Genomic DNA, 17921 nt, shown 5'->3' on the forward strand with positions numbered 1-17921 from the left:
GAATTGGTATCTGTACATACTAAATGTGAATTTAAGTTTTGGGGTGTAGATCACAGTACATAGCATAATTTTTATTTAAGTTCAGCGATACATTAAGTAAACAGTATGTCTGTAAAGTAAGTCATCAAACATTAAATTGGATAGTCCTATCTAGTCAGGCTCCCCCCATCCTTCTACCCCTGCCATATAGTATTGTTTGCTTATAACTGATGTTCCAAGTAATGCTTCTGGGCCACTACAAAATCCTCAGAGTATCCTGTGAATCTTCTGAAAAATAATAACCTGTATTCTTTTTTATTTTAATGTACTTTTGTTTTAATTCTTTAAAAAATTATAATCCATAAGTGTATATTGGGTAAAATAAATCAGACTATAAATGCTATATGAATTACAAAGATCTTATTTTATAAATAACTATTATATAAATAGTGGTACCTCTCCTTCTCTTTCTTTCTAACCTGGAGCTTTTAGAGGTTCATTCATTTATTCACTTAGTAAATGATTATTGAATACTTACTGTGTTCCAAGAGGCACATAATTACAAGGAGATCAAAATGGAGGAGAAGATTACATCAGAATCACAGCAGGGAAGGGACTGAAGTACAGAAAAATATTCTAAAATTACCATTAAGTGGTTTGCTTTTAGCCATGGTATTTTCGGAGTTTACGTAATGTTAAATAAGGGAGTGGGATTTTTATATTTAAGAAGTTGAGATACTAATTTAACATTAGCAGCGCCACTTTTTAGCTGTGGTGATTTGTTCATGGGTGTCAGATTCCAGGTTGGTAGAAAATAGATCTATGACATGAGCATAGATGTGTCTTCAACACTACTGAATTATAACATAATCTATCTCAGCCGATTGCCAATTTTTTTCCTAGGTTTTCTTTGCTGAGACTGGGAGGCCATGTAAATACCTATGGTTGCCAAAGAAACTAGTTTGAGAGGGAGTTGTTTTTGAAGTATGCAGCACTTGTATAGAGCATAACTTAAATGTGGTGCCAGAGTTGAGTGACTGAAGGAATTAGAAAGAGGAAGCTGGAAGTACAGGACCCTGAGGTGGAAGGAGCCTGAGCAACCCTACTTTTTGCTTAGGATTGGCTTCGTAACCTTTCACAGGACAGTCTTCCTCTCCTGTATCACGTGGCTCCTGATAGGCAGGCTCTCAGGCACTTCATTTATCTTTAAAAAAAAAAAAATCTGTGTTCTTAAAAATAGCTTTTCACAGTCTGTTTTGGGCTAATTTTCAAGCATACCTATATATTTTACTAAAAAACAAAAAGGTACAGATAGAGTTAATTAAGTTTTTTCTTTTGGTAATTCCCAACTGCTAATTTGTATTGGAGACAATTTTCTTGTCTAATTAACCTCCTTTATTTCAAATTGGTGGGACTGATAAAAATGAACTTCAGTTTAATCATATCTTCATTAGTTAGTTGTTTCTACTAGGAAACAATAGGGCTGTTGAACACTATAAATTTTGAGGTCATCCTGGGGATATATCATAGAAAGGAAGAAACTTAAGTTATCATTTGGTACATTGTTATATCTTATGAAAAAACTAAGGCCTTGTGAGGACTTGTTTAATAATTTATTGTTAATTTAGACAATATTTATTGGGTATCTACTATGTGTTAGGTACTGTGCTATGGGTTAGGAATAAAACAGACATTAATTATACATATAAAATCTAGTGGGACTGACAGGCAGTAAATAATTATTATAAAATAAGATGAGCAGTGTGATAGGTGAAATGCACAGGGTGGTAAGGGTAGACAACAGAGGAACTAGTGTATTAGGGGAAAGACCCCCTGGCAGAAGTGATGTTTAAGCTGAGGCCCAAAAAGTGACTAGGAACTAGCAAGGCAAAAGGGGTTTGGGAGGAGTGGAGTCCAGGCCAGGAAAACAGCTTGGTCAGAGTCTGGGAAGTCAAAAAACATTGTGGTCAGTGTGTGAGGATGAATCACAAGAAAGCAAAACTGGATGCCAGGAGACCACTTGCTGTTGCAATAGGAGCTGATGGTGACTTGTTCATAAAAAGAGATAGGGGAGGGAGAAAATGAGATGATTCGGGAGATAATTAGGAGTGTAAACCATACATTCTTTGTGTGTGTGTGTTGTGTGTGTATGTGTGTGCGTGTGCGTGTGCACGTGCGCGTGTGCGTGTGTGTCTTTTTCGTGACCGGTAAGGGAATCGCAACCCTTGGCTTGGTGTCGCCCGCACCGCGCTCAACCAGTGAGCGCACCGGCCATTCCTATATAGGATCCAAACCCGTGGCGGGAGCGTTCACATACCATACCATTCACTCATTTAAAGTGTATGATTCAATGGCTTTTCAAGTTGTTCGTCTATTACCACTATCAATTTTATAATATTTTCATTACCCCCAAAAGAAACCCTGTTCTCCTCAGCCATCATCCCCATACCCCTCATTTCCCCAGCTCTAGACAACCATGCATCTTGGAGGACATAAAAATTTCCCAGGGGCTTTCTCTTCTTTGCTGATGTATTTTATTACAGTGATTAGGTTTCATCAGTTTACTTTGCCAAATGATTTTGTTAAGATGTCTCATTTTAATGTAAAATATCCTCTTGTTCTTATTCTTATGTTTCTTTTCTTTTGTTTTTTTTTACATAAAATTTCCAACATATACCAAAGTAGAAAGTTAAAATGCTGAACCCATATGTGCACAACACCAAATTTATGCAGTTTTAAGACATGACAATCTTATTTCAGCTATTACTTCTCTGCTCAGCCCACATCCTTGGTAATATTTAAGCAAATTGAGAGCCCCCACTTAACCTTTTGATTATAATGATACTAACATTTATTGAGCGTTTACTGTGTACAAGGCATAATAAGATGCTTACATAATTGTTTAATTAAAAAATTACCTATTAGGTATAATTGTATACCCATTTAACAGATGTGGTGAATCATATTTAGATCATTCTCTAACCCGTTATGCTTTTTTTATTTTACTAACAGTTCATTGGTGAAAAATAGTATGTTTTTGCAACTTTGGAACTTTCAGGTCTCTGGTAAATGGATACTCCAATAACATGACTTCCAGATATCAGTGGATTAGTTGGTCAGTTGGCGTTAACATTAATAAAAATATTTATCAAAATTTTGCAATATAAGATTGTATACTTTATATATGATTTATTTTTAAAAATTTCATTGTAGGAATCCTTATGAGGTAAATACAATAATTTTCTTTTTACTGATGAAAAATAAAACTTTGTTAATAACATAATTAGGGTTACACGGCTATTCAAGTGGTGGAGCTGAGATTCTCCTGTCTAACTCCAAAAGCCTTGTTCTTTTTATTTTTTAAAATTTATTTTTTTATCGTGGTAAAAAAATATATAAGGATTGCCGTTTTAAACATTTGTAAATGTACTACAGTTGCGTGGAATTAATTATGTTTACAATGTTGAATGATTACCACTTCTATTTCCAAAACTTTTCATCTTCGTAAACATAAACTCTGTACCCTTTAATCAGTAACTGCCCATTATTCCTTACCCTGTTTCTGGTAACTTCTAATCTATGTCTGTTTCTGAATTTTGTTTTCTTTTAAATTTATTTTACTTAATTGACCTATGATAATTGTATGTATTTATGGAGTACAGTGTGGTATTTGGAGAAGTTTATGCTGTGTGTAATGATCATATCAGAGTATTTAGTGTATCAATCACCTCAAACAACTGTCACCTCTTTGTGCAGGGAACATTCAAAGTCCTCTCAATTAGCTGCCTGAAATTATACAGTAATTTGTTGTTGACTGTAGTCTTCTTATATTGCTATAGAACACTATCTCTTATTCTTCCTATCTTTCTACAATTTGTAAAGGAGAAATAAAGTCTTTCTCAGACAGGCAAAAATTAAGAGAATTCATCACCACCAGACCGGCCTTAACAAGAAATGCTTAGGGGAGTCTTATATCTGGAAGAGAAAGAACGGTAATGACCATCATGAAAGTACCTGATGAAAATATAAAACTTACTGGTAGAATACATATGGATACAAAAGCCCTGTTCTCAACCCCGCTGTGCTATGCCCACACTGGAAAGGAAAAACTCAGAGGGAAAGAAGCCCTGAGAGGTGTAATGTAGGATAGTATTTGTAACACAAGACTGAGGAACAGGAGACCAGGATTCTATTTTGTGCTCTGTGCTTGGTCATGTAATTTAGCCTCCATGAACTTCAGTTCTTTATTTGCATATGGTAGTAGGTCAAAGTTTATGCATAGAACATTTTTGTTTGCTTGTAAAATTAAATAATTTGAAGGCAGTGTTCAAAAAATTATGATTTGCATTCTTTTGTAAATCAAATAACCATTTTCCTTTGCTTATAATTTCACTTAATTTTCTTGTTAGTGAAATATTTGAATTTTAATTTCTTAAACATGGTGTGTAATGTCAGTATAGTTTTAGTAAGTTTGCAGAAATTAAAATTGTTTGGGAGTATATTTTTTATCTTTATGGATCCCTTTGGTGTTTATCATTCATTCATTCTTGTTTTTTATCATTTTGATTTTGGCCTGATAGAGAATAAATGCCTGAACCTGACCAATCTTAGCTGCATTCAATTGATTTTAGAGATGTGTGATGAACCCATGGACCTCTGATCTAGAAAGGCTCTTCAGGCGTGCAGCTGTGGGCTTAGGAAAGAGATTAATGCCTTCACATCTCCCCAAATAGTGCAGGTAGATAGAAGACCAAATGATAATTTCTTGTCTATTCTGTCATAAAGAAATAGTTTTGTTTCTAGGAAACTTTGCATTTTCAAAAATCACATCCCATAATTTAAAAGGTCAAGTTAGAGTTTGGTTTGTAAAAATTTTTGTAGGAGAGAAATGACACTTAGGCTCCTTGCACATTAACTGCCTGACGAGACTTAATCTTAACTGGAAACTAGTGTGAGATTTCCAGAAAATGGTACAGTTGAATGAAAATTTAAAAGGCAGGCAAGAAAAAAATATTAAATTTTTTGTAAATAGAAAAAGGAGCTGTTTTTTCTGCCAGCTTTTTTTTTCTGACCAGCTTTTAAAATGAGTTTTGCTTTGAATTGTTAACCTCTTCAAGCCATACCTCAGATTGTCCTTTAATTAAGTTGCTAATAATCTGGTTGAAGATCAGAGATGCATTTTTATTTTTTAAAACAGCGTTTCATCTTGCTTTTATAAGCATGTAAAAAGAAGTTGTTTAGGGCCGGCCCGGTGGCGCACTGGAGAGTGCACCACTTGGGAGTGTGGCGGCGCTCCCGCTGAGGGTTCGGATCCCATGTGGAGACCGGTTCCTGCTCACTGGCTGAGCGCGGTGCGGACGCAACACCGAGGGTTATGATCCTGTTGCCGGTCCCTGGTGCGGGCGTGACACCGAGGGTTGCGATCCCGTTACCGGTCAGTAAAAAAGGACAAAAAGGAAAAAAAAAAAGTTGTTTAGTTTGTTATGAATGGTTGCTAAGAGATAATGTACAAAAAGGGCTTGGGAACTGCCTGATTTGTGCAACATAGTTTTCTATAATTATTTTCAACAAATAAGTTTTTCTATCTTAATAGGACTTGAAGTGGCCTCACAAAAAACAAATGAGAAATTATAAAATAGTCAAGAAAACAAGGTGATTCATAATTATGATTAGATATTAAAAGAAGAACTAAGATTTGCCCAGAATTGCATATTATTTCTGTCATGTACAGTTGCTGAAAGAATAGGCCATACATTTAGCTGAAGGGAAACAGAATTTTCTCACTATTATTAAGAAATAAAGAATAAAATCAAGTAGTTCGGGAAAACATTTTTTTCATGATACTGGTACCTGAGGTACAGTTCTCATGTTCTTGACAGTTACTGTTATATGGTTCTTTCTTGTAATTATCTTCAGACCCTGTGCAGCTAGGATAATGCCAAAGTAGGACTTAATATTTTAGAGTATCTCTTGTAAACATTGGCTGGATAAAAAAATTTATTTGGATAGTGCTTATCTTTTGAGTGGATTTTTACTTACTGCGATTGTTACATTTTCATGCATTTTTATCATCACATTGTATGCTTTCTGTTGTGCTTTTTTCAAGTCTTTTCTTTCTTCTAGACTTTTTTCTTCATGCTATTTTTCTTCTACTCAGAAACCGTACACTATATCCTTTAAAAAGATAGCTTTATTGAGTTATAATTTGCATATCATGCAGTTCACCCATTTAAAGTATACAACTTAATGTTTTTTAATATATTCTCTGAATTGTGCTACCATCATCACAATCTGATTTTAGAAAATTTCATTTCCCCCTGAAAGAAACCCATTAGCTGTCAATCCCCAACTGCTTCTCCCAGCTCCAAGCAACCACTAGTCTTTCTGTTTCTGTATACATCTTTGTTCTGGTCATTTCTTATAAATGGAATTATCTAATTTGTGGTCTTTTGTGACTGACTTCTTTCACTTAGCATAATGTTTTCTAGATTCAGCTATGTTGTAGCACGTACCAATACTTTCTCTTTTAATACCCAATAATATTGTGTTTTATGGTTGGTTAATACCGTATTTCATTCATCCATTTATAAGTTGATAAACATTTGGGTTGTTTCTGCCTTTAGGCTCTTAAGGATAGTGTCTCTATGGATATATACCTTTTGACTATTAAGAATGGTGTTTTTGTAAATATTCTTGTACATGTTTTTGCGTAGACGTATGTTTTCATTTCTTTTGGGTATGTATCTATCAGTGGAGTTGCTGGGTCATATGGTAACTCTATGTTTAACTTTTTGAGGAACTTCCAGACTATTTCCTAAGGGGCTGCACCATTTTACATTCCCACCAGCAGTATGAGGGGTCTTCAAAAAGTTCATGTAAAGATTCATATTATCTTTTAATTCTATTTTTCCATAAACTTTTTGAAGTATCATCCTCTACGAGGGTTCCAATATCTCTACATCCTCACTAACACATATTATCTGTCATTTTCATTCTAGCCATCCTAGTGGGTATGAAGTGGTACTTCATTGTGGTTTTGATTTATAGTTCCCTGATAACAAATGATGTCAAAAATCTTTTTATGTGTTTTATTTTCTTTTTAGAGTCTGCATAAGAATTTTATTTTTTACAGAAGATTTATTTAGATAAAAGGAGACCTGGGAACTAATATATATATTATGTCTTTGGCTTCAGATATAACAAAGAAAAAATCCAACATGTTATAACTGACAAACTTGGTGGAAAAGCCCTAAATTTTTCTGCTGAGAAGCTTAATTAATCAAGTTACTTTTATTATTTTATTTATTATTTTATTTTTATTGATTATACATATTCATGGGGCACAGAGCTGACTGTCAGCACCTGCGCCCAAGATGTGGTGAGCAGATCAATGTTAACAGCATGCTAACCACCTCAAAATGCAGTTATTCCATGTGGTATCCCCAACCCAACCTCTCCCCAACCCCCCCAACCCTCCCACAACCCTAAGTCTCTCTCTCCCTCTGCAAGTCCAACATACCAGTGTGTTGGACTTCCCTTCCTTCTTTCTCTCTTAGCTCCCACTTGTGAGTGATGACATGCAGTATTTTTCCCTCTGTGCCAGGCTTATTTCACTTAACATAATTTTCTCCAAACTCATCCATGTTGCTGTGAATGGCAGAATTTCATTCCTTTTTAAGGCTGTGTAATATTCCATTATGTATATATACCACCACATTTTCCTTACCCAGTTGTCTGTCAATGGACATTTAGGTTGGTTCCAAAATCTTGGCTATTGTAAATAGAGCTGCGATGAACATGGGAGTGCAGGGGTATCCCTTTGACATGATGACTTCTATTCCTTTGGGTATATAACCAGAAGTGGGATTGCTGGATCATATGGTAGATCTATCTGTAGTTGTTTGAGAAAACTCCTCACTGTTTTCCATAGTGGCTGTACTAATTTACAGTCCCTCCAACCATGTGGAAGAGTTCACCTTTCTCCACATCCTTGCCAGCATTTGTTATTCTCAGTCATTTTTATAATAGCTATAAGCCATGTCCTCTGGGTTTTAAAAGAACTACTTTCTCCTAGTTTCACATTTCACTGTTCTAACTTAGATGTGGGCTAGATGCCATTGTAATAACTTGCATTTGGGATTTGTGGCTACTATTAGGTAGCTTAATAAAAAAAAAAGCACATTAGGAATTGCATTGCATCTACCTCTAATTAACTGTGTTTCCTTAGGGCAAAAAATTTTTTAAAGTGTTAAAATCCACATTTTCTGGACTCATCTCTTTGATGTAATGGTCCTTTTTTCCCCAGGGATTCATACTGTCAAATATTTAATTCCTTGTTAATTTATTCATGTGTCGTGTGCAAGTGTGTGTGTATGTGCATATGTGTGTGAATAGACTAAGCTTTGATCCTTAGTTTTGACAGTAATGAATTCTGCATGTCACAGTAAATAAAATTTGACCCTACAACTCAAGATACTGGTTGTGGTTGAACTTTGGGTATTTAAGCTTGGGGGCTTCAGAACTGGAATCAGACCCAGATGGAATGATGTTATAGTGAACGGAATAGCAGAATCACTTACTTAAAAGTGGTATTTTCCTGAACCCCTTTCTACTCTTACTGTATTGGAATTTCTTGGGCTAGAACACCAGATCCCTGGTAACTTTTTTTGTTTGCTAAAGTTTGAGAAATTCTAATAAGGAACTTTTAGGAGTAAATTCTGTGCTCAGCATAATATTCCATGAACAACGTATATCAATTGCTTTCAGAGTTACAGGAGTAAACACTAGTCTGATGTGGAATTGGTTTTTAACACTATTTGCTGATATTCTTTGGAGTTGATAGCACACTCTCAGATGTAAGTAGCAGCCAAGACTGGTGATATGGTCTCAGAGGTTTCATCTGTGACATGGAAAGTGAGACAGTTACCTGATATATTATTGATACGTTACTAAAAGTGTTCTTTATTTGAGGTATTTCAAACTCCTTGAGGTCACAAGACAACAAAACACCTTTGCAGAAGGTTTGACCGAAGGTAAATCATTGTTTCTTGAGAAAAAAATTAAAGTGAAGTAAAATGTGAAAGCATCTTTCTTCTTTTGCCCTCTTTCCGCTGTACAGGAGATTACCTTTGTTTACTAAATTTTGGGTATATTCTTCCAGACCGTTTCTGTGCTCATAACATATATATGTGTATTTACATACATGTATTCATATTTAAAATATTAATATACACAAATTGCTCTTCAACTTCCAAAGGCTACAACAGTTTACATTTTCATCATTTTAGTTAGTCACCTTTAATAATTTTATGAATATGATAGATAATATCATGTGCTTTTACTATTAGTGAGTTTGAGTATCTGATTTTTTTCTTTTTAAATACACATTCTTTAGTTGTATTTCTTGTTTGGTGATTTAGTTATTTATTTCCTTTGCCGATTTCAAAATTGGGCTGCTAGATTTTTGTTTGTATGGATATTTAGCCTTTTTTGTGTTATATTGAAAATAACATTTACTTTTAGCTTTTTTAATAGTATAATAATAACTGACATTTTGCTTTGTGCCAGGAATTCTTCTGAGTACTTTATGAATATTATTTCATATAATCCTCGCTGTTGTCATTCTCACTTTATGAGTAAGACAACTGTGATGCTGGCAGGTTAAATAACTTGTTTGAGTACCTATAACTACTTATTGGTAGTCAGAATTTGAATCTAAAAAGACCGATTTCAAAACTATTGCACTTATATTTTATACTATATTTTTACCTGCAACTTTTAAATGTAAAAAACTGAAAATTTCAAATTTGATATAAAACTTTTTTGTTTTTTAAGAATAAAAGATATTTTTAGGAGGCTATGATGATTTTAACACAACTATTACTTTAGGATTATTATATAATATATTAATACAAGTATTCCATAGACTTTTGGCAGTATTTGTTCCATTTCAATTATAACCAACTCTCAGTAGCATATTCCTTTCTATTTTCTGGTTCTACTGATTATAACAGTCTCTTGATCAATGTGGTGGTCAATTGTTTTTCTTTAATCCATCCTCAACTCCGCTACCAGAATAATCATTTTAAGTACTGCTTTGATCATGTCACTCACTCCTTTGTTTGAAAACTTTCAGAGTTATCATATTTCTTGCTGAATGAAAGCCATTTTCTTTCCTTAGCAGAGTGTTTGAAGATTTGTAGGTCTGTGCTTCACCTTCACTTTTCAAGAATTACCTTGAGCAGTTATTCTTGACTCTTAACTTCACAATGCAGATAAATTGAAGACTTTGTTTTTCTTCTTTTAGAGCTTCATTCTCCTGGCTTTATGCTTGGATCATTCAATGTTCTTAATTAGCAGAAGAAGCTGACTGGCTGATTGAGCAGATGAGGAATTTATTTAAGGGTATTTGGTACTTCACACAATTTTTGAGAGGCCTGGAGAACCAGGCTTAAGGTTAAGCTTCCAGGTATTATGCCTCAAATCACATCTGAGAACCATCACTCTCCTGCCTACTATATATGGGAGGAAACCACCAGTGCTGCCACTTCTGCACTAGGAACTTGATTCTACTGTTACTGTGGGGCCTCCTCTGTCTATGTCATTGTGGAAAACTGATGCCTGTGCTATTGTCTATACCACTATACCAGCCAGAAAAGGGTAGCTCCACATAGAGCCCATTTTCTCATGTGACTCACTTCCAAAGTGATATCTTGTGCAGGTGATTCTGAATGTCTGCATCATAGCTGTAGGTATGTTGGCAATTTGAGGTCTGAAATTTATTTTGGGAGGTTGAATTCATAAGATGAGAATTTTCGTAAATACAGAAAGGTTCTGTAGAAGCTAATAGGCAGTCTTGAATATGATAGATGTTAACTATTGTACTTTTGCTCATATTCCTCCATCTGCAATATTTGTCCATTTTCTTCTCCAGGTGAACAAATTCTATGCAAAGATCGACTGGATTTTTGAATTAGTCTGCCTAGCTCATTCTCATCTGAATTTTCTTATGACCTTATCAACATTTCTTTTCCTGTTACTTTATTTCTTTAAAACAATATCTGCACCAAAGTAATATTTAAATATATTCTGGTATAAGAGTAAAACAATATGGAAAGATATAGAATAAAATGTGGAAGTTGCCTTTCATCACTCACCTCCAATCCCCATCAATTCAAATTATTATCCCCTTTCTAGATATCCCTTGATAACAAAATTATAATCTTTGGTTTTAATTGGTATATATGATGATTTTGCGCTTGATGGTAAGATTATTAAGTGTAGAGGTACTTATTTATCTTTTAGTCTTTCCTAGAGCCTACTAAAACTATACCTGTGTATAGAATAGAGTGATTTGAGGGCCTGACCTAAGGCCCTGATAATGACTGATAATTCAGTCATTTTGGAAGTAAAAATTCACAATTTGGGGATTTAATGAATATACAGAAGAAGATAGGAATGAAAGTAGAGGCCACGATTTCAGCTTGAATTTTATATCATTGATGATCCCGTAAATGAGACTGGACGTTTAGGAACTATTCTGTCTCTGCAAATATATTGCTAGGACCCTTTCTGATTATTTTCCATTATTGTAGGAACTCTTTTACTCATATTTCTGTTTTGAATTAGAGTTTAGGGAGGTGCTGAAATGTTCAGATTTGGCATAGATTTCCACAGTTCAGGAAAGACTTTGAAAAATACCATTTTCTGATAGAGTTGTGTCTGGGACTTCAGTGCTGAATTATGAGTAAGACCTCTCAGTAGGGAGATGGATTTTTTTTTTCTTTTAAAGGCATAATACTTTGATTAAATAGGGTAAATATAAACCTATTTTCCAGTCATTTTTTTTTATCTGTAAGTAGGTGGTGAAAGGGCATATACTTTATTATTTATCGATATATAGAAAATAGTGTTTGAAACTGACTTGTTTCAGATAAACTTAAAGGAATAATATAATTTCCTAATTTTGAGGAAGTAGCCCTGTAAACCTTGTGCCGGGACACTAAGTTCACATTTCTTTTTTGGCATTTTGCATTTTGCCTCATTCTCTTTTTTCCTTTTAATTGTAACTCATTTGGAAATCTTTTTTCTTTCCAGATCATTCAACTTCAAGCGGCACATTATCTTTTAAGCCTAGTCGATCATTGGTTACTCTTCCTACTGCCCATGTGATGCCATCTAACTCCAGTGCTTCAATTTTCAAACATAGGGAATCATTGGCATCAGATGGCTCAAAATGGAGTACAAGCCTCATGCAAACACTGGAAAACCACAGTAGCGGGGAGCAGGACTCTTCACTAGACATGAAGGACTTCCATCCTCTTCGGAAATGGTCATCTTTATCCAAACTCACTGCCATGGATAACTGCTGCCAGGGTGGCACTGTACACACAGAAGAGTCGAGGAATGGTTTGGAAAAGACAGGGAGGGGCAAGGCTTTAACATCACAACTAAGGACAAGTGGGCCTGGCTGCATACATGATAGCATGGAGATGCTTAAGCTGGGGGACAAGGAAGTAAATAAAAAGCGGTCATCAACTCTGGACTGCAAGTATAAATTTGAGAGCTGTAGCAAAGAGGACTTTAAAGCCTCTTCCTGTGCTCTTACGAGACAGACCTTAGACATGACATATAGTGCCTTACCTGAAAGCAAGCCTATTATGATGAGCTCAGAGGCATATGAATCTCCAAAATACTTAATGCTTGGTCAACAGGCAGTAGGTGGAGTTCCCATTCAGCCTTCTGTGAGGACTCAGATGTGGCTTACAGAACAGTTGCGGACAAACCCTTTGGAAGGTAGAACTACAGAGGACTCTTACAGTTTAGCTCCTTGGCAACAGCAGCAAATTGAAGAGTTTCAACAAAGAAGTGAAACACCAATGCAGGTAAAGCTCAAAATCTAGTGTTTGCTTCCCTCCAGTGGATGTTAAGAGTACAGTAACACACTTGCAATTAGCATGTGACAGTGTCCACAGTAACAGATTGTTTGTTTCACTTTTCTCTGCAAGTTCATAAGCATAAATGATATAAACTTGAAAAGTGTTCGAGACTAATTAGCATGAAAAACTTAAAACCTTGTAACTAACTTGGTACTTAGGTATTTACTTTTCTTCTCATTTGCATAAAAATAAACAAGGCAAAACATTCAATCTAAAGGAACTTGAAACAGAAACAAAGAAGTTAGCAAGGTGTGCTAGAATGAACATTAATTTGGGAGTATAAAGTTTTGGATTTTGTTTATGGTTCTATCAGATTTAGAAAGTGGATGATTCTTATCACTTAATTTCTCTGGGTCTCTATTTCTTCATCTATAAAATGAGAAGGTGGAACTAAAGTCATTTGTAAAGTTTTGCTAATGTTTGACATGTATTTAGGTTTATAAATCAGATGTACTTAATTAAATGCATTTAACTTGGCTGTCAAGATTTATGAGGGGTCTTCAGAAAGTTCATGTATTGTTCATGTCCTTGTATTGGGTTTTAATTCAGTTTTTCCATGAACTTTTTGAAGTGCCCTCATATTTGGTAATCAGTTTAAGGAAAGCACTTTATGATAATACCATATATAAAGAAAAATAGTATGTAATCCCTAATGTGTCTAGGGAATAACATATAAATGTGTAAATTTCTTGATCTGGAAATGTTACTATTCCAGATAATTTTCATAGCTTATTTTAACTGGGAAACCAGTTTTCTAACATAAACCCTGTTATTCATTTTTTATTATCAGAGTTTACTGGAACAAATTAATTCTATCAAAAATTTCAATATTTTGCTGAGTAAAAGTTTTAAATTATTATTTTATTACTATAAGTATTACTAATAAAAAAGAATAAAGAATGAAGGGCTACAGTCTATGAAAGGATAAGGAGATCACTTAGCCAGGAACCTCACAAACCTGATTACAGCCCCCAAATGTACGTACAACCTAATGTACTAAATTCATAGGAGAACTTTTAACACATCCCATGTGCCTTCTTTATTTTTACTTTAACACAATTCTTATAATCTTGATTATGTATATTTAAACATATAACCAAATGGAAGCATCATTATGATGTTTGAATTACAAATTAAGAAAGAGTTATTTAACCAGACTCATTTGTAATTTATCAATTCAAGTGATTGAAAGATAGGAAAACTAATTTTTTAAATACCGTCACATTTTAGTTCTCAAATGTTGTGACTGTAGGAGAACAGGGACCAGGCAGTCATTTCTACAGCTTGTGTCTCTACCTAGACTTAGAGTTGTCCAAGAGGAGTTGAGTATACTACTCCAAGCTGAAGAAGGTGTGATAGAAAGATAACTGAGAAAATACTAATTCACTCCTTCTTTCATTCTGCTTGGATGAACTTCTGCTTTAAACAAGATTTTCCCTAACCTTGAAGAAATGTAGAGAGGGTTGGGAGGTTGGAGGGGTATTAGGGAGAATAACTTATTTTTAAATCTTCCTAGTACGTGATAGAACAAGAGGCTCCTAATGGAGAAAATTTGTATGTACCCTGGAAAGCCCTACTTCTTGATTAGCCTTATTTGGGATGGTCTCTTTATAGTCCTTTTAAGTCTTGGAGTAGAAAGATAAAGCCAGTTAAAGAAAACTGGACACTTCAATTGTGATCTTTAAGTGACTGCTTCTTTTCTAATTTCCTTCTTGGACCACTACAGAAAACATTCTTAAATACCTTCTCCTTGGAGCCTCCAAGTGTTCTCTTTATTTTAAAATTTCTCATCGTAGTTGTTTTTTAAAAGTCTCTGAAATAATGACTTTCTTTTAGTCTAATTTTTACATGAAGAGAAGGAACAGCCCATCTGATAAATTGTGATTTTCAAGCACAACTGCTAAGCTCTCACCATGAAAAAAACAATTCTTTTACAACTTAGAAAAGCAATTAGTCTGAAAGTCATGATCTTATAACAGCGTAGATTTATAAAGCACTTTGTAGCTTTCAGAGTATTTTATCTCATTTGATCCTCACAGCCTCCTTCCCTCATCCACTGCCCCTTGGAAAAAGTTGATTTGTAACATGAAAGTTTTGCTCTTCTTAGGACTTAGTCCAGAATAATTATTGAGCCAACCATACAGTCTTATGTGCATTGAGTTCCTTGATTTCTATGGTTTTCTGCTAAACCATATACAGTACAGGTAGTGTAGTACTCTGAAACATCTTCCTTTGTGAATGAAGAGAACCCATCTATGCCATCACTTGGTTTAGGGCTCCATGTGCGATGTCCTCCATTAGTCTGGTTCTTTCCTCTGTTCCCCCCACCCCTCAAGCTGTCTGACCCTGTAAGGACTGTGACAGAAGAGAAAGACAAAGCCTTATCTTCTTTTTGGGAAGAATACTTTCCTCTCCATGTCCCTCTTGAGTTTCTTTTATTGGGGGGTGGAAGGGGTGGAGGATGTACATGCCTACACATAACAACGTGCATTGGATTCCTGTAGGTCCACAGTGGATCTCTCAGATAGTAATGAAGTAGTGGTCTCTCAACTGAAAAAATTGTTTGTCCTTTTTTCCCTTACATTTCCTAGGATGTTTCTAAACTGTGGGTGGAAATCATTAAAAAAAGGAAGATGAAATTTTGTACCTATTTAAATCATAAAGGGGCTTGATCAATCAAGGTATTGGCGCCTTATGATTTTAACATTTTATTGGAGATTTTTCTCTTAAAAATTGGATAAATGGCTTAGAGTTAAAAGACTTAGTTATTTTCTAACATGAAATAAGAATGAAAGAGTTTTGGGCCGGCCCGGTGGCGCACTGCTACAGTGTGCTGCTTGGGAGCGTGGTGGCGCTCCCGCCAAGGGTTCAGATCCCACATACAGACCGGTTCCCGCTCACTGGCTGAGCGAGGGGCAGGCGCAGCACCGAGGGTTGCGATCCCGTTGCTGGTCCCGGTACGGTACGGGCGCGACACTGAGGGTTGCCGGACACGAAAAAGGCAAAAAGGAAAAAAAAAAAAAAAAAAGAATGAAAGAGTTTTATTTCTAACTTGGGGGGTATTTTATGTATTCTGTTATGTCCTGTGAAAAGAAATAGTTTACTTTTTTAAAATTCTTTATTTTTGCACCCTGTTTTGTCTTTATTTTACTGTTTGAGATCATCTAACTGTGCATTGAAAGATGTGTGGATACTGTGACTCTCTATAGGTAGGATATGGCATTATGACACATTAATTAAGTAGCTAAAAAGCATATAGTTGATTTTTACATGCACGTTTTAATAAAATCAGTGTGTTTTCTTTTTTATCTGTGAAGTTTTGTATATAATATTAGTATATAATTTCTATATATATATATATATATATATTTTTTTTTTTTTCCTTTTTGTCTTTTTTCGTGACCGACAACGGATCGCAACCCTCAGTGTTGCGCCCGTACCGGACCGGGACCGGCAATGGGATTGCAACCCTCGGTGTTGCGCCCGCACCTCGCTCAGCCAGTGAGCGGCTGGTCTGTATGTGGGATCCGAACCCTCGGCGGGAGCGCCGCCACACTCCCAAGCGGCGCCGCCGGGCCGGCCCGTAATTTCTATATATTTTAACATGTGCTGTTACTTAGTAGAACAGCAGATCGTTTTTGAAAATTTATTGCATTTCCTCTCTGCCAGAAGACTAAAAAATAATCAAAGGATAAGTGATTTCTAGGTAGTAGCACATACATTATTTTATATAGGTCTGCCCTCTTGTGTTTGTACTAGGAAATCTTGATTTTATTTTTTTGGGGAAAAGTCACCAAAAAAACCCTATAAAATTAAAACTGTTTATAATTAGAATGTTTTATAGTCGTTATCAACCATGAGTATATTATAGCAATTTCACTGAGTTCAAGAATATTCATTTTAATATGGAGCATTCTGATGATTTGCATTAAAGAAATACACATTTTTTAACCAATTAAAATATAAAAGGGCACATTAAACATTTAAAAATTAGTTCTTCTTTAGTACCCTGTAGATTAAGATTAGAATTTATTCCATAGTAGAAAGTATTTGAGCATTTCATATTTAAAAATTTTAAATACATTGTTTTCTTATATCTTACTCTTAACATCATGGTAAACAGAATGTTTCATTTAAAGAATGGGTTTTTGTTCTATGTTATAATAATCTGAGTTATAGAATCCTGTAACCCTCACAGTATAAAGCTTTAATTTCTATCAAAGACAGAGTGAAGAACAAAAAATTATTTCTGTTTTACTGAGGCATAACTTCACAGTTAATAATTTGATATTGGTGTTGTAATGAACAATGTACTGAAAAGAATAGGACTTAGTTCAAATTTTCCACTTGTTTTTAAGATCAGTGTAGCTAATTATAGAACTTGTATACTTTTTGCTTAGGTAATTACTGAGACCAATGATAAGAGTGTATCACCTGTTATTTATAAGCTCTCTAGTTGTTAACAGGGATTTCCAGCCTGTAAGTAAGGCTTCACTTAAGAAATCTCTGTAATATGACACACCTTTTCCCTCTGTTCCTCGGATATCTGTGAACCAAAATTATTGCCCTCCTCCACTCCAGTACCTTTAAGAGATTCAGATAATTTAAAAGCAGTGTCACCTTCACTATTAAGTTAGTAAAATTTGTGTTAGAAACCAAGACTAATAGTGATGTTTCAAATTATTTTGGTAACCATATTTTAGAAAATATGATTAATTACACATTCTCTACTTCTTTAATACTTGCTGTATTAGTAACATGTCTTGAACTGAAGTTAAAATTGTTGGATTATACAGTATAGGTGTAAACCATTTTAGACTTAATTTTAAACTTGAGTCTATTTAAATTACTAAAGTTTGGTGAATATATGAGGGTACTTCAAAAAGTTTGTGTAAAGATTTATGTTATCTTTCAATTCCAATTTTCCACAAGCTTTTTGAAGTACCTTTTATTTTTCAACATCAATTTTTGCTTCTATTGTTTTGTTAGTTGTTGGAATATGTT

General features: G+C 34.8%; 1 protein-coding gene across 1 annotated transcript in view; it reads left to right on the plus strand.

Moving 5' to 3' along the window:
- CEP85L (centrosomal protein 85kDa-like) overlaps nucleotides 1–17921 on the plus strand; it is a gene marked incomplete at its 3' end in the record, with an annotated part of 121305 nt that overhangs the window by 32856 nt on the left and 70528 nt on the right. The window contains exon 3 of the mRNA XM_008583299.1: nucleotides 12076–12863. Within this exon, the coding sequence (XP_008581521.1) occupies nucleotides 12076–12863 (788 nt within the window). The remainder of the gene's footprint in view (nucleotides 1–12075; nucleotides 12864–17921) is intronic.

Source organism: Galeopterus variegatus, unplaced genomic scaffold (assembly GCF_000696425.1).
Source record: "Galeopterus variegatus unplaced genomic scaffold, G_variegatus-3.0.2 Scaffold96, whole genome shotgun sequence".
Classification (NCBI taxonomy): Eukaryota; Metazoa; Chordata; class Mammalia; order Dermoptera; family Cynocephalidae; genus Galeopterus; species Galeopterus variegatus.